General features: G+C 38.9%; 1 protein-coding gene across 4 annotated transcripts in view; it reads right to left on the bottom strand.

Moving 5' to 3' along the window:
* Positions 1 to 16,197, bottom strand: part of RIC1 (RIC1 partner of RAB6A GEF complex) — a 102,987-nt gene extending 86,790 nt beyond the window's left edge. For 2 of the 4 annotated variants that reach the window (XM_020289268.2, XM_012738012.2), the window contains exon 1: positions 15,827 to 16,196. In XM_020289268.2, the coding sequence (XP_020144857.1) occupies positions 15,827 to 15,970 (144 nt within the window). In that variant the 5' untranslated portion in view covers positions 15,971 to 16,196. Of the gene's footprint in view, positions 1 to 12,690; positions 12,807 to 15,826 lie in introns of those variants that run through there. The other 2 variants (XM_012738007.2, XM_012738022.3) reach the window with 2 other exon arrangements.
* Between the last annotated feature and the right edge of the window lie 2,631 nt (positions 16,198 to 18,828).

Raw genomic sequence — 18,828 nt, 5'->3', positions numbered from 1 at the left:
ATATATAGATGAGGAAAATAACAAAACTCCCACGAAAGGCAATGAAAGGCCAGACGTGGTGGCTCATGCCTATAATTCTAGCGCTTTAGGAGGCTGAAGCAGGAGGATTGCTTGAAGCCAGGAGTTGGAGACCAACCCGGGCAACATAGTGAAAGCTTGTCTCTAAAAATAAAAACATTAGCTAGGCATGGTGGCACATTCATACGGTCCTAACTACTCAGGAGACTGAGGCGTGAGGATTGTTTAAGCCCACAAGTTTGAGGTACAGTGATCTATGATTGGGCTACTGTACTCCAGTCTGGGCAAAAGAGAGAGAGAGAGAGAGACCTGTCTCAAAATAAATAAAATAAAAGTTCAAGAAAGATATCAAGAAGGAACTAAATAAGTAGAGGCATATTCTGTGTTAATGGATAGAAATACTCACTATTGTTAAGATGTCAATTCTTCCCAACTTGATATTTAGATTTAATATAATATCAATAAAAATACCAGCAAGTTATTTTGTGGATGTCAGCAAACTGACTCTAGAATTTACACAGAGAGGCAAAAGACCAAGACTAAACCATAGAAGAGAAGACCCTGTTGAATGACTGACACAACCTGACTCCAAGACTTACTATAAAGCTAAAGCAGGGGTCCTCAAACTTTTTAAACAGGAGGCCAGTTCACTGTCCCTCAGACCGTTGGAGGGTAGGACAATTTTTAAAAAACTATGAACAAATTCCCATGCACACTGCACATATCTTATTTTGAAGTAAAAAAACAAATGGGCAAAAACACCCGCATGTGGCCCACGGGCCATAGTTTGAGGACGCCTGAGCTAAAGTAATCAAGAGTATGATAATGGTGAAAGAATAAACAAATCAATCAATGGAATAGAGAGCACAGAAATAGACACACATAAATATAATCAACTGATCTTTGACAAAGAAACAAAGGCACTACAAAGGAGAGAAGACAATCTTTTCAAACAGTGTTAGAACTGGACATCAACATTCACAAAAATGAACACCTGATGAACATAGATGCAAAAATCCTCAACCAAATACTAGCAAACCAAATTCAACAACACACAAGTTCTTGATCATCCGAATTCATAATGATCAAGTGGGAGTCATCTCAGGGATGCAGGGATGGTTCAACATACACAAATCAATAAATGTGATATAGCTCATGAACAGAATGAAGGATAAAAACCATATGATCATTTCAACAGATGCTGAAAATACATTTGACAAAATTCAACACCCCTTCATGATAAAAACTTTCAACAAACTAAGTATAGAAGAAATGTACCTCAACAAAATATAGGCCATGCATGGAAACTAATATACTGAATAGGGAAAAGTTGAAAGCTTTTCCTCTAAGTTCTGGAATAAGACAAGGACGCCCACTTTCACTTTTATTCAACATAGTACTGCAAGTCCTGGCCAGAGCAATTAGGCAAGAGAAAGGAATTAAAAATATTGAAATTAATTGTAAAGGAGAAAGACAAATTATCCCTACTTGCATATCTTATATACAGAAAACCCTAAAGACTTCAACAAAAAACTGTTAGAATAAAGAAATCCAGTAAAGATGAAGTCTACCACATCAACATACAAAAACCAGTAGTGTCTCTATACAAAATAGTGAACTGAAAAATAAATCACTGAGACAATCTCATTTACAATAGCTATTAAAAATGCCTAGGAATAAATTGAAGGCAGTGAAAGATCTCTACAATGAAAACTATAAAGCAGTAATGAAAGAAATTAAAGAAAACACAAATAAATGGATGTCCCATGTTCATGGACTGGAAGAATTAATATTTTTAGGGGCCTATATGATCTACATATTTTAAGTGCCCAAAATGATCTACAGAAATTAAATGCAATCTCTACCAAAATTCCTCACAGCAATTCTAAAATTCATATGGAACTGTTCAAGATCCTGAATAGCCAAAGCAATCTTGAGCAAAAAAGAACAAAGCTGGTGGTATCATACTACCTGACTGCAAAATATACTATAAAGCTATGGTAACCTAACCAACATGGTACTGGCATAAAAACAGACACATAAACCAATGGAACAGAACAAAGAGCTCCAAAAGAAATCTATGCACTAACAGCCAACTGATTTTCAACAAAGGTGCCAAGAATACACACTGGGGAAAGGACAGTCTATTTAATAAATGGTGCTGGAAAAACTGCATACCCACATGCAAAAGAATGCAAATTAGACCCTTATCCCTCACCATGTACAAAATTTAATGCAAAACAGATTAAAGACTTAAATGTAAGACCCCAAACTATGAAACTACTAAAGAAAGAAAGAAGAAAACACAGAGGAAATGATTCATCATGTTGGTATGGGCAAGGATTTTTTTTGGATAAGATCTCAAAAGCACAGTCGACAAAAACAAAACTAGAGGAGGGGTTTCAAGATGGCTGACTAGAGTCAACTGGTACTCACCTCCTCCACAAAGACCCAAAATAGGAAGTAGATGATCACATTTCAAATTGATGATCTCATTTCTCTCCTAAAAGAGAACACTGGAATTCAACAGAGAAGTGACAGGAAGCACCTAAGGCAAGAAAGAAGAATGAAGCGAGACAACCTGCCTGCTCAGTTGGGATTGGCTGGGAGCCAGGACTGGCCTGGAGCCAGGAAAGGCTCCCCAGAGCAAAGAAAGGGTAAATAAGAGAGCCCCAGCAGTGCACATTCTCACTGCAGACTCCGGTAATCTTAGCCAAAAGAGAATGGACTCAGAGTTTAACACAAGGCACTTTCTAGAGACTACATGACGACACTACTGGAGCACTCATGCTGGATCCTGCATCTCTCCCAGCCCCCAAGACAGAAGTAGCTACAGAATAGCACCATTTTGACAGCACATATCCCTCCAGACTGCATTCTGCCCTGGGGCCCAACATCAACTCCACATCCCTAGAACCCCTCTGACATCCCTCATGTTCACCCAGAGGACTGCACTGACATGATACAAGTTGAACCTAGCATAGCAGCAGGGCCCCCAGCACCTAAGCAACGAAGAGTCTTACACTTCAGAGAATGGACAGTACAATGCACCAGGAAAGCTGTCCCTGGGACAAAGGAAGCTGAAGTGTGTCCTCCCCAAAGCCTAAATCCTGCCAGCCTGGGGCTGCTGCCACTAACAGCAACCCCATCCCCTCCAGTAGCAGGGCTATAGTGCACTTCCACGTGCCCCAAAGATAGGCATCCTCTGCCCACTGCCACCATCACATGAGCACTCCTCTGGGGTCCTGGGATCACCCAACCTCTGCCCACCACCAGGGGGCTTGAGGACAGACCCTCCTGGCCTAGCACCGCAAACAAACCCCTTCCCAGAACCCAAGAACACTGCCTGGCGGCATAGAGATGGCCCTGTCTTGTCTAACACCATGGGCACCTGTGCACTTCTCCTGAGGGCCTGAGGACAGGCCCACCCAGCCTGCTACTACAACTACTGCCAGCACTCACACCAGACATGCTGTCCAGAGATCCTTGAGGGCACCCCTGCCACTGCCAGCACTGGAGCAAACTGCCTGAGGGCCGAAGAATTTGCCTGCTTGGATCCACTAAAATCAGTGCCTGCATATGTCACCCTATGGTGCGAGAACAGGCACACTCGACCTGTCACTGCCACCACTGGGGCCCAAGAACTGGCCCATTTGGTATCCCAGTCCCCAGCAAAACCTCACCTTAGCCTTCACTAACAACCATACCCATAACCATTGAGGAAATCACAAATACCACTGGTGCTAGGTGAAGAAATGATGCAGCAATTACACTACTGCATGCATCCAGAATCAAAACCAAAGGGCCCCACCCCTACCAACACTGTAGATACCCATGCAAGAAATGGTTTCCCCTACAAAATCCAACCAAATAATTGAAAGAAGCAACTATTATAGCAAATGCACAGGTATCAACCTAAGGACAGAGAAACATGAAAAAGCAAAGAAATATGACATCTCCAAAGGAATACAATAATTCTCTAGCAACAGACTCCAATAAAAATAAAACTTATGAAATGCCAGAAAAAGAATTCAAAATAATGATATTAAAGAAGCTCAGTGAGATTAAAAAAAAAAAAGAACACGGATAAACAATACAAAGAAATCAGAAAAACAATTCGGGATATGAATGAGAAATTTATAAGAAAAGAACCAAACAGAAATCCTAGCACTAAAGAATTCATTGAGTAAAATAAAAAATACATCTGAGAGTTTCAACAATAAGCAAAATCAAGCAAAAGAAAGGCTATCAGAACTTTAAGATAGGTGTTTTGAAATAACCCAGTCAGACAAAAAAAGAATAAATGAAAATGAACAAAGCCTTTGTGACATATGGGACACCATCAAGTGACCTGATATTCAAATTATTGGTGTTTCAGAGGGTGAGGAAAAAACCAAAGGGATAGAAAACCTATTTAACAAAATACATTAAAAGGCCACAGCATTGTATTGGCACAAAAACAGATATGTAGACCAATAGAACAGAGAACCCAGAAATAAATTCACGTATTTACAGCCAACTTATTTGCAACAAAGTCGCCAAGAACAAACATTAGAAAAGCACACTTTCTTCAATAAATGCTGCTAGGAAAACTGGTTATCCATATGTAGAAGAATGAAATGAAAAGAAGAATGATATCTCTCACCATATAAAAAAATCAACTCAATGGGTTAAAAGATTTTATGGCAAAGACTTTATGGCTAAGCTCTCAAAAGCACAGGCAACAAAAACAAAAATAGACATGAGATTATATTAAACTACAAGCCATCTGCTCAGCAAAGAAAACAAAAACAGACTTAAGAGACAACCTCTTGAATAGGAGAAAATATTTCCCCACGAACTATTCACCCAACAAAGGACTAATATCCATAATAAACAAAGAATTCAATAAACTCAACAGTAAATGAAAATAGCAAGTAATTCCACTAAAAAGTGGGCAAAGGATATGAATAGATATTTCTTAAAAGGAGAGTTACAAATGGACAACAGGTATACCAAAAAAAAAAAAAAAATGCTCACCATCACTAATCATCAGGGAAATGCAAATCAAAACCACAATGAGATATCAGTTTACCCCAGTGAGAATGGCAATTTTTTAAAAAAACAAACAACAACAAACAGGTTGGGCACAGTGGCTCACGCCTGTAATCTCAGCATGTTAGGAGGTGAGGGCAGTAAGACTCCTTGAAACCAGGAATTTGAGACCAGTCAGGGCAACACAGTAAGACCTTGTCTCTACAGTTTTTATATTTATTTTTGTAATTAGCTGGGCATGCGCCTGTAGTCTTAGCTACTAGGGAGGCTGAGGCAGGAGGAATGCTTGAGCTCAGATGTTTGAAATTGCACTGAACTGCACTCCAGCCTGGGTGACAGAGCAAGACCCTGTCTCAAAAAGACTTTTTTAAAAAATAACAGGTGCGAATGAGGATGTGGAAAAAGTAATACTTATACACTATTGGTGAGAATGTAAATTTGTATAGCCATTATTGAAAACAGTATGGGCATTTCTCATAAAACTAAAAACATAACTACAATAGGATCTAGCAATCCCACTATTGGGTATTTATCCTAAGGAAAGGAAATATGTATATCAAAGGGATGCCTGCACCCCCATGTTTACTGCTGCTCTATTCACAACAGCAGGATAAAGAATCAATCTAAGTTCATCAATAAATAACCATCTTAAGTGATTCAGAAAAAACATTTGACAAAATTCAATACCCTTTCATGATAAAAAAAAGTCAAGAAACCATTAATTAGACAAAACTACTTCAACATAACAAAGGCCATATATGAAAAGCCTATAATCAACATCATACTCAATGGTGAAAGACTGAGAGCTTTTCCTCTAGGTTCAGAAATAAGGATGACCACTCTCATCGCTTTTACCCAACACAGCAGTTAAAGTCCTAGACAGAGTAATTAGTAAGAAAAAAAAATAAAAGGCATCCAAATTGGAAATAAATATGTATAGCTGTTTGCAGAGAGCATGATCTTACATGTACAAATACTCTAAAAGATTTCACAAAACAAACTGCTATAATGAATGAATTCAGGAAAACAACAGGATACAAAATCAACACATGAAAATCAGCTGCATTTCTATGCCCTAATAACTGAACAATCCTAAAAGGATATTTAAAAAACAATTCCATGTACAATGGCATCAAAAAGAATAAAGTACTTAGGGCTAAACCAAGGAGACAAGACTTGCACAATGAAAATTGCAGAACATCCTGAATAAAATTAAAGATAACACCAATAATTAAAAAGACATCCCTTATTCATGAATTGGAAGATTTAATGCTGTTAAGATGTCAATACTACCCAAAGCAATCTGCAGAATCATTGCAAGTCCTGTCAAAATACTAATAGTATTTTTGGCAGAAACAACAAAGTCTATCCTAAAATTCATATGGATTCCCAAGAGTCTTCAAATAGCCAAAACAATCTTGAAAAAGAACAAAGTTGGACATCTCACATTTACTGATTTTAAAACTTACTACATGAAACCTTGACATCTGTACCCCCATAGTATGCCAAAATAAAAAAAAAAAAAAAAAAACTTACTACAAAGCTATAGCAATCAAAATATTGTGGTACTAGCATAAAGACAGACACACAGACCAAAAGAATAGAATGCAGAGTTCAGAAATAAACATATATATATAGTCAAGTGACTTTCCACAAGGGTGCCTAGACCATTCGAAAAGGAAAGTCTTTTCAACAAAGGACATTGGGAAAACTAGATATATACACACACAAAAATAAAATTGAATCCTTATCTTACACCATATATAAAAATTAATTCAAAATGATCAAAAACATTTTAAGCATAAGAGCTAATCCTATAAAATTCTAAGAAAACACAATGTAAAAACTTCCTAACATTGCCTTTGTAAATGACTTCTTAGATATGATACCAAAAGCAGAGGCAACAAAAGGAAAAACAGATAAGCTAGACTTCATCAAAATTAAAAACTTTTGTGCACCAAAGGCCACTACCAAAAGAATAAAAATGTAACCAACAGAATGGAAGGAAATACAGTCACGCATCACTTAATAACAGGGGATAAGTTCTGACAAATGTATCACTAGGCAACTTTATTATCATGTAACATCACAGAGTGTCCTTACGCAAACCTAGCCTAATATACACCTTGGCTCTATGGTATAACCTATTCCTCCTAGGCTACAAACCCATATAGCAGGTTACTATAGTGAATACTGTAAGCAACTGTACCACAATGGTAAGTAACAATGGCACTAGGTGATAGGAACTTTTTTAGCTCTATTATAATTTTATGGGACCACCAATGGAAACATCGTTATATAGTGTTTACAATCACACACCTGATAAGGGACTGATATTCAGAATATGTAAAGAACTTCTACAACTCAGCAACTTAACAACCCAATCAAAAAATAGGCAAAGACAGACATCTGCACCTGAATGTTTATGGCAGCACAATTCACTATTGCAAGGACATGGAAACAACTCAATTGCCTGTCAATCCATGAATGGATTATTAAAATTTGGTATATGTTTACAATGGAATATTACTCGATTTTAAGAAACGACAGTGAAATAGCACCGCTTATATTATTCTGGATTGAGCTGGAGCCCAATATCTGAAATGAGGTGACACAAGATCAGAAGAATGGGCTCCACATGTACTCACCATCAAATTGGTACTGATTATCACTATGGTGCTTAAATGGTGGTGGTGTTCACCAGGGATTCAGGGGTTCCCCCAACCCCTGAATCCCATATCTAAGGGATGCGGTGAGCATTGTGGAGGGGAAGGGCATACCTCTAACCCTTGCTAGGGAGAGGCAAAGATACAAAAAGCAACTAAAATGTTTGTACTCTTATATTTTCTTGAAATAAAAAAAAGGAAAACAATAGGAAAAGAATTTAGACATTCCTCTAAAGAAGACAAATGACTTATAAGCACATGAAAAGGCACTCAACATAAATTGTCATTAGAGAAATGTAAATCAAAACCAAGAGATACCACTCTGAATCCATCAAAATGGTTATCAAAACAACAGAAAACAGATGCTGGCAAAAATGTGGAGAAACTGGGACAATTGTGTATGCTGGATATAAAATAATGTAGCCCTGTTGAAAATAGCATATGGAAATTCTTTTATTTTTTTTTTTAAAAAAGCAATTTCTCAAAATAAACCCCATAAAATTACCAAAGAAAGCAATTCCTCCTCTGAGTACATACCCAAAAGACATAAAGCAGGGATTCAGATATGTGTATACCCATGTACACAGAAACATTTTTTGCAATAGCCAAAAGGTTGTAGCAACACAGGTGTCCATCGACAAATGAATAAAGAAAATGTGGTATATCATTCAACCCTAAGAAGAAAGGAAATTCTGACACCTGCTACAGCATGAATAAACCCTGAAGACACGTGCTAAGTGCAACAAACCAACCATAAAAGAACAAATATTGTAATTCCACTCGTATGAAGTACTTAACGTAGTCAAATTCATAAAGACAGAAAATAGAACGGTGGTTGCCAGGGGCTGAGGGGACAGGGAAATGGAGAATTATTGTTTACTGGGTATAGAATTTCAGTTTGGGAACATGAAAAAGTTCTGGATAATAGAGATGGTGTTAATGTGTTAATGGCTGCATGACAATGTGAATGTACTTAACATTGGAGAACTGCACATTTAAAAATGGCTAAAATGGTAACTTTTATGTTATGTACATTTTACCACATTAAACAATGAAAATAAGCTGGGAAAATCTGCTGTATTTTTATCAGAATTAAGCCTGTAAGCATACTGCAGTATGAAGCATATTGTAATCAAAAGAGCAATCATTAGTAAAATAACTCAAAAAGTAGAATTAAGAAATCAGAGGAGTTGAAGGAGTAATGTGTTAACAAAAGAAGACATAAAATATATAGAAAGGAAAACAGCAGATGTAAACCCAAACATATCAATTATCACATTAACTGTGAATGGACTAAACAAGCCAATAAAAAGGCAGAGATTGTCACACTAGATTGGAAAAAAATAGCAAGAGCCAAGTATATGCTTTCTATAAGAAATAGACTTCAGATTCAAAGTCATAGATAGTTTGAAAATAAAAGGATGGAAAAAGATATGTCACACAAGTAGTAACCAAAAAGGAACTATAGCAGCTATATTAATACAAGACAAAATATACTTTAAGAAATATTACTAGAGAAAATGAGTGGTATTTCATGATAAAGGAGGAAATACAAAAGGAAGATACAACATATATGTCTACAATTCCCCAAAACACATTAAGTAAAAACTGACAGGACTTAAAAAAACACAGTTTTGAACAATAAAATCGGATATTTCAATATTCAACTCTCAATAATGGATGGAACAACTAGACTGAATGTTAGCAAGGACACAGAAGACTTGAACAACCATGTCAAAAAATTTGACCTAACATTTAGGAAACACTCTACCAACAATAGCAGAATACACCTTCTTGATAAGCATACATGGACACTGTCTAACACAAACCATATGTGAACCCATAAAGCACATCTTAACCTTTAAAGAATAAAATCATTCAAAGCATAATTGTTTAACCACAATGAAATTAAATTAGAAATCAGTAACAAAGAAATTTGGGAAATCCTCAAGTATTTGAAAATTAAACTACACACTTTCTAAATAATCCATGATTCAAAGGAAGAATTACTAAATACATTTTTTAAATGGAATTGAATGAAAACAAAATTGGAACATAGCAAAAGTTATGGGATACTATAACAATGCTTAGGGGAAGTTTTATAATGTAAAATGCTTATACTATAAAAGAAATGTTAACCCAGGAGTTTAAGGTTACAGTGAGCTACAAAAGTACTCTAGCCAGGCAACAAAGTGAGACCCTGTCTCCAAAAAAAAAAAAAAGAGAAAGAAAAAATGTCTCAAATTAAAATACTAAGCTTCCAACCTTAAGAAAGTAAGAAGAGTAAATTAAACCCCAAGCAATCAAAAGAAACCAATCAAAGCAGAAACCACTAAGATTGAAAACAGAAAATTGATAAAACAATAGAATAAAAAGTTCACTCAAAAGATCTACAAAATTGATAAAAAAAATTTTAGCTAGGCTGACAGAGAGTTTCCTTAAGATTCCATATGAAATTTTAGAAAAGATTTTTATATTTCTGAAAAAAACACAACTGGGATTATGATAGGGACTACACTGACTCCACAGTCTTTGGGTAGTATTGATATCTTAACAATACTGTCTTTGAATCCATGAGCAGGGGATGTCTTTTCATTTGTGTCTTCTTTAACTTCTTCCAGCAACATTTTGCAGTTTTTAGCATACAAGTTTTTGGCCTGCTTGGTTAAATTTAGTCTTAAATATTTTAGTCTTATTCTACTGTAAACGAAATTTTCTTAATTTCCTTTTAGGACTCATTGTTAACATACAAAAACACAAGTGATTTTTACATGTTAATTTTGTGTCCAGCAACTTTGCGGAAGTTGTTAATTTGTTCTAACTACAAAAAAAACTACTAGAATAAAAAAGTTTAGCAAGCATAGGACAGCAATATACAATAATCAATTTTATATATACATACCAATAACATTCTGAACATGAAATTAAGAAAACTATTTTATTTACAACAGCATCATAAAAGATAAATAAAATAATTAGGAATACATTTAACAAAAAAGGCGAAAGACCCCTACACTGAAAACTATAAAATACTAAGAGAATTTTTTAAAAATCTATCATAAATGGAGAAACATTGCATGTTTATAGATTGGAGGATTCAATATTGTTAGGATGGCAATTCTCTTCCTACGGATCTACAGAGTTAAGGCAATCTCTGGAAAGCCCAGCAAGAATTTTTATAAAAATTGACAATATGACCTTAAAATCTATATGGAAATGCAAAGGAACTAATATAGGCAAAATAATTTTGAAAAACAAAAACAGTACATCTTTCAACACCAATTTCAAAACTTACTAAAAAGGTATAAGCTTTCAGTTATAAGATGAAAAAGTTCTAGAGATCTAATGTGCAGCTTGGTGACCACAGTTAGTAACAACATATTGTACACTTGAAATCTGCTAGGAGAGTAGATCTTAAGTGTTCTCAGCACACATAACAGAAAAAAGGTAACTGTGACGTGGTAGATAAATTAGCTTGATTGTGGTTATCAATTCACAGCATATATGTGTATCAAAATATCACACTGTCCACCTTAAATATATGCAATTTATATTTGTCAATTATACCTCAATAAAGCTAAAAGGCAAAAAATCAGTAGCTCAACAGAAAAATGAACACCTCTGGGTATGGTAGGTAAAGAAGGACTCAGAGAAAGAAAGATTTCAAGAGAAGCTAACCGATGGATAATATTCTGATAGGCATAGATGGAGCAATAGAGCATTTCAAGAGAGTGTCTCTGATATCAAATTCATACCTCATATACCTAATTTCTACAGCTTGGTTCTTTTGACATCTCATTGTTTTTTTCATTATCAGCACATAACAACAGGAACATATGCTTTTGCTCAAGATTACTGAAAGACACACAATGTATTTCACATGTCCGGTAATTATTTACCCATTTCAGCTTTTTATTAGCAACCTACAAACAGTGATAACTCACAAGATTTTCATTTATCACATTAACGCACTAACATTTTTGGACAGAATGTTTTTTACATAAAACATGCCTCTTAATCCCTTTATATATGCTGCCGATTTAGGCTATCTTAAAGTACTTCTGAAGGTATTTAAATATTTGAAATAGATGACCTGAAAATTGAGATGTGACTATCTAATTTAGAATGACAACATTCTAAGACATCATTTTGACATTCACATATCTAAACTTTCGTATTCACAGTTAAACGGTATATTAAAAGAAAAGTGCTGGGCTCCCTGGTACAGTACAAAATGTAATTCATCTCACACTACACCCATGTCAATCATAAATCATAACCTGCTTTATACAGCAGCTTCATCCTCAAAGCTGAAACTAGTCATTTTACAATACCCTTGGCAGAAATACATCAATTGCTCAATGAACTTACACCTCTACCACCCCAATCTGACATATACATACTGAACTTTTTCTTAACACGTTTTCTGGGGCTAAAATAATGGATGATCCCCATAGTAGGCTCTTGAGTAATTTTTAGAACTCCTAAGCAGAATCATAACTTAGAGAAAGCAAACTTACATCAACACATTACACTGAAAACAAAGCAATAAAACCTTCAAACTTTAATGATGAAGTAGGCTGTTTTAAAATCTCCATCAAAAAGCTAAGTGACTATCTATAGAAACTCTTTTGTTCATAAACAAATCTACTGTAGTCCTCAAATTTGGGGTAGGAAATAATTCTGAAGAGATATGACTCTATAACACCTAGATTCCAAAGAGCTCCTTAGGATATGTAATAGTAGTTAGAAGAGGTATACAAAAGTTCACTAGAGGCCAGGCACAGTGGCTCAAGCCTGTAATCCTAGCACTCTGGGAGACCGAGGCGGGGCCCCAAGGTTAGGAGTTAGTTCGAATCCAGCCTGAGCATGAGAGAGAGAGAGAGACCCTGTCTTTACTAAAAATAGAAAGAAATTAATTGGCCAACTAAAAATATATAGAAAAAAATTAGCCGGGCATGGTGGCACATACCTGTAGTCCCAGCTACTGGGTAGGCTGAGGCAGAAGGATTGCTTGAGCCCAGGAGTTTGAGGTTACTGTGAGCTAGGCTGATGCCATGGCACTCTAGCCCGGGCAACAGAGTGAGACTCTGTCTCAAAAAAAAAAAAAAAAAAAAAATTCACTAGAAGACCTATAAAAAGGTATACATTTAGTCTTAGAGACTTTATTGTAATGTTTCCATAGTTTCATGGATGATCACCATTGTAAACAAACAATTTACACAACTCTTTTGGACATTAAAACAAGCAGCTTAAAGTATTAAATGCATGTTTCTTCCATAAGGCTAGTTTTCTTTTTTAAAAAAATGCATCAATCCTGAGCAAGTCTAATTTACTAAGTGAACCCTAACAAAATTTCAAGTAAGCAAATCTTGTTCTATCTTCTCATCTCTTTGAGCATGTCTCTCCCTGCCTCCAAATGCCCTCTGTAAAACCATTTAGATCTTCAAAATTCACTTTATTCTATAAAATTACCTACACCTACAACCTCTCCAAAATCAGAGCTTTAATTAAAGTGCAAGCATTTGAAACCAATTCACTCTAAAATACATGAGTATAACTAAGAGTCCCTTAGTTTACCTAAAGGCATTTTCACTTTTAAAAGAAGTTTAACCTAAATTTATTTTAACTTACATAGTTTCAGGAAGTTTAGAAATCAAAATGAAAACTTTCATATAGAGTAACAAAAGGTATATCCTAAAAAAAGAAGGCTGGGAGCTGAAATCTGAAATCTGGCACCTACTCCCCACTCGCCTAGTGATAAAATCACAGGCCTTAGAATCATATGGTTCTACCAATACTTTTTTTTGAGACAGAGTCTCTCTTTGTTGCCCAGGCTAGAGTAAGTGCCCTGGCGTTAGCCTAGCTCACAGCAACCTCAAACTCCTGGGCTCAAGCAATCCTTCTGCCTCAGCCTCCCAAGTAGCTGGGACTACAGGCATGTGCCACCATGCCCGGCTAATTTTTTCTATATATATTAGTTGGCCAATTAATTTCTTTCTATTTATAGTAGAGACAGGGTCTCACTCTTGCTCAGGCTGGTTTCGAACTCCTGACCTCGAGCAATCCGCCCCCCCTCGGCCTCCCAGAGAGCTAGGATTACAGGCGTGAGCCACCGCGCCTGGCCCCAATACATGATTTTTTAAGAGACAAAGCTGATGCCCAGAGACCAACTTTAACCACTATGCAAACTCATTTAACCTACAGTACAAAATGCGGCCTCCCCTAAGGTATTTTTTGCATTTCACTGTACTCCATACCTCTGAACTCATCGATTCCTTACAACCTAACTTTTGCACACTGAATCTTATTAGTAGTGGTCCCTGGACTTCTGTGAAAAAAAGGAACTATGTGTGGGATGGGAGTTTGAAGTAAAGGAGTACAAGTAGTTCAAAATTCTAAGACTGCTTTAGATTTATATATGTAGTATCTAATTCCAAAACCAAACAAGAGATATTAAGAAAATTCACAATTTTAAGAAAGTTGAGGCACATTTTTATGTTAATTTTAAGGGAGAATAAAGTGGCTTATAGGCTTCTGGTCTACTCATAGCTCATGTTAACTTTACATGTGTCTAAAATTAAGTTAGGTCTGACTTTTTAAAGGTAAGAAAAGTTAAATTTTAGGCTTTACAAACAATTTGTTACATTCAAGTGGAGTTATGTACTAAATTCAGAAAACAATTTAAAATTCAAGTTCACATTATTTTTTATGGATGTAAAGTTACATAAACCTAAACATATTAAAAATTATTCAACTGACACATACACTATGAATATCTCACTTAGGAACCAAATAATATACAGTATACATATTCAAAAATGCAATCAAGCACCAGACAGAATGAATAGTCATATTACTGGTATTAGCATTTTATAACCGACTATTTTGTTCTGATATGTATTTGGAAATTAGATAAGCCAAAACTTAATGGCAAACAAGTCTGATTTACAGTCCAATTATGATAGTCAGATAAAGGAGATAGAAGAATGACCTAAATTCCATCACCAGTTTTACCAGGGCGGTCTGTGAGGACAGTCAAGGGCATCACAGGCACTCAAATGGTAACATAAAGAGATTTGGGGATTTTAACCGACCTAACTAAAACCTATAGAGCTAAGAAGAGCAAGGTCACAACCTATCTCCACAAAGTCGAATTAACTATGAAAAGAGAAAAACGTCACTCAGACATAGATTAGTATTGCTTTCTTGCGGGGGCAGATTTTTCTACTCTGAATTCTGCTGTTTTTATAGACAGACCTATAGCAGTATTTGCAGAGAGTCAGGAATATCCCATCCACCACTTATTTTTCAAGGTATTTCTCTTATCTACTGGGTAATTAGATACAAGAAAGAAAAGATAACCAGGACTCAAAGTAAAAACAGAACTCAGTTCCACGCTCCTCCCAAGTCTTATTATTTCCAGGTGCTGTAACTTGCAGTAGCGCGGACAGATTTGAGTTCTACTTCCGCTCCTCCTTATCCCCCTACATTTTTCTGAAGAGTCCAGGAACGGCAGAGGAAAGGACTAACTCAAAAGTGGAGGAGGGATGTCGGGGATGAGGCTGGGAATTAAATAACCAGACCTTTAGTCAACAATAAAGAACTCTGGATATAGTTTCTAGTAATAAGTTATTATAGGCCTGTAAAGTCGGCACTGGATAAAGCCCAACAGGCTTTCCCTAATTCCAAAATAACGACCTTTAAAGCAAGGGAGGGTTGGGACACCACAGAGGCCGGCTTTCTAACTGTGGAAAGTTTAAACAAATTTGGTCCTCGGGGAATGGGGGAAGGGAGGGAAGGACAAGTCTGGGCTCGGCCGAGGGAGCGCGCTGAGTGTGCACCCTGCGCAGCCGTCGGTCCAACGCGGGGAGGCGCAGGAATTTTCGGCAGCAGCGATTTCACCCACCCGGGATCCCCGGCTAGAGGACGTGCCCGGAGCCGGCTGGTATGAGGGGGCAAGTACGTGGACCGAGGACGCCGACTGGGAGGGCGAGCCGGTCTGGCAAGAAGGGGAAGGGTCTGGGGCTCGGGGTGGAAGTTGGGGGCGGGACGGAGCCGGGACGCCGGGGAGGGAGCGGCGAAAGGCGGCGGGCGGCTCTACTTACTCGACTGTACCAGATGCTGAGGCGGGCCGGGGCCAGCACCGCGAAGAAAGCTCTCTGCGGGTCGGACTGGACGTGGAGAGGCGCCTCGGCCGGGCTCCCCAGAGGGCAGAGCAGCCTCTTGGGCCAGCCGCTCAGGAAATACATGGTCCGCGCGAAGCCACCGTCACCGAGGCGCCCGGCGGCCCCTGGCCCCGTCCGTCACACTCAGCGGCCCCGGGCTGGTCTCCTGTCTCCCACACTGCCACCAGCCGAGTCGGCGGCGGTGGCGGCGGCGGCAGCTCGGGGCATCTGCCCGCTGGCCTGGCCTGGCCGGGCCGGGCCGACGCGAGGCTACGCGACGAAAGCACCCCCGCGTTGACGGGGCCGAGTGTGGGGGAGGGACGGGGAGGGCGAGTCTGCACGGAGGGAGGGCGGGAGGAGCGCGGAGGCCCGCCCCGGCCCCGCCCCTTCCTCAACCGCGCGGGCGTCACCACGCCGCGCCGCGCCGCGTGGGTCGGGACGGGGAGGTCTGGCGCGCGCGCGCGCTCGGGAGATTCCCTCCCTCCCTCCCTGTTTTCTGAAACTCCGCCCTAATCTTCACGGGGCGGCCGCGCTGCGTCGGCTACGCATGCGCTCTGGCCCTGCCCAGGCTCTGCACCTCCCACTTGCAATTTGTAGCGTACAGATAGTGGGATTTAGTTGACTGGAGACTCCGAGGCAAGTGTGTTGAATTCTTTGCGGTCGCGAGGCGACTGAGTCCCCGGAACACACCCCTCACCTGGGCTGGCCAAATTTGACTCCCCTTCGGATTGGTGGGGGCCTCCGGCGGGGCCGGCGCTGCAACGCGTGTGGGTGGGTGGAGGGGAGCTCGAGTCACGTGACGCTCCCTGCTCGGATGCCCCCTCCGGATTGCCAGCCACGGCGTCTGTGGTGGGCTGTGGGGGCTTTTGCCGAGTGAGCGCCGTTTGTGTGCCAGGGTTTGCAGGGAGGAGCGCTGGTGATGAATTTATTGTCCTTAGGAGCTTATGTCCTAAAGGGAGGCTTAATTCAATCAGTAAATAAACCACCTACCGTGAAAGGGTTTGAGTCCTGTCTCCTGCCCTTCAGGAATTCTAAATCTAATATATATTTTTAAAATACAGTTTGCATTCATGTGTCCCTTTACCAACCATAATGTTAGATTAGTCGAGGCTGTCTCTTTGGCACGGTAAAATATGTGCTGCAAAAGAAATGGATTTCTACTAAAAATAAAAAGAAATTAATTGGCCAACTAAAAATATACAGAAAAAATGGGCTGGGCTTGGTCGCGCATGCCTGTAGTCCCAGCTAGGGAGGCTGAGACAGGAGGATCGCTTGAGCCCAGGAATTTGAGGTTGCTGTGAGCTAGGCTGACGCCAGGGCACTCACTCTATCTAGCCTGGGGAGCAGAGTGAGACTCTTTTTTAAAAAAAAGAAGAAGAAGAAGAAGAAGAAGAAGAAGTGGATTTAATTTTAGAGCTGTAACGGACTGAAGTTCGGTATTTGTCTTTCGGACCCCAGAGATCACCTCAACAATAACTTATTTTTAAAGGATTGATGTAATGATAAGCTTTTTAGTAGGAGGCGTGGGGTCGGGGGAATATGATCTGGGGTAGGGGAAAGGGGTACTGGAATAGAAGAAAGACTTGCTACCTTTTTTTTTACAGTTTGAATTTTTCTGGAGTTTGAAGTTTTCAGTTAAAGGGATTTAAGAGTTAGCCCAGATTTTTAAAAAAATGTTACCCCCATAAAAAGTAGCAACATAAACAGCAAAAAGGACACAAAGTAACTTAATCCATATCAAATGTAGCATTGTAGGTGGTACTCATAACAAATATGTAACCTACCTTAGTTTTTCTAAACATTCATTGCATTCCCTAGAAAGTGGTCAAAGAACCCAGGATTCCTCAAATCAAAGTTGAAACTGCCTCACCAACTCACCAGCCTCTTGTAAGCAGACCGTATCTCCTTAGTGTCCACCCTTCCCACACCCAGGACGGCAACTTGGAACATAGTAAGCATAGTAAACTCTGAAATATTTGTCAGATGAAACACTGGATGAAACAAACGCTGTTCCAGCTGAACTATACCGTTAGACAAAGAGGCCCAGAGAGGTTTTTTGACTTGCCAATATAAAATTGTAGAAGAATAACAAACGCTGCATCATGTTTTCATCTTTCTCAGTTATGCACTTGGCAGAAAGAGAGAGGAAATGAAAATGTTCTAGTGCACCAGTTCCACTGGCAATTTAACTGAGAGTGTGTTTGTCCCAGCTATTTTTCAGACAGTGTTTGTTTTCATGTGCCTCTTAAATGTATCATTCTGCACTCATGGGCAATTTAAGGAACTTCTAAGTTATTTTTATTGCATTCAATTTTAACCTTACCTGCTGACTTTAGAATCTAATTCCCCTGCCACACTCCGTTGTAGCGTCTAAGGTTCATAAAATAATTTCAAATGCATGACTTAATCCACAGTAAACCTTCAAGATAGGTACCATTGGTGTGATGTTATTCTCACTTTCTTAATTAGGAAACGACTAGAGTTGTAGATGTACCTAAAGTCACATAGCCTGGAAAGAACTGTTCTTCTTTCTACAGAACCAGTTCCCTTTATTTTTTTTATTTATTTTTTTATTTTTTTATTTTTTTATTTTGGCATATTATGGGGGTACAGATTTTAAGGTTTCAATAAATGCCCATTTCCTCCCTCCCCCCAAAAGTCTGAGTCTCCATCATGACCATCCCCCAGATGGTGCACATCTCACTCATTATGTATGTATATACCCACCCCCCTCCCCCCTCCCCCCTCCCACCTGCCCAATACCCTATTACTGTAGTACCTATGTGTCCACTTAGGTGCTAGTCAGTTAATAACAGTTTTCTGGAGAATATATCTGGTGCTTGTTTTTCCATTCTTGGGATCCAGTTCCCTTTAGATTGGATTGAACTGAATAGTGGTAGTTGCTCTGGGCAGTGAAAGGGGGAGGGGGAGAACCTCTGGAT

This window comes from Microcebus murinus, chromosome 12, assembly GCF_040939455.1.
Source record: "Microcebus murinus isolate Inina chromosome 12, M.murinus_Inina_mat1.0, whole genome shotgun sequence".
Classification (NCBI taxonomy): domain Eukaryota; kingdom Metazoa; phylum Chordata; class Mammalia; order Primates; family Cheirogaleidae; genus Microcebus; species Microcebus murinus.
This window is presented reverse-complemented; position numbering and strand designations above follow the sequence as displayed.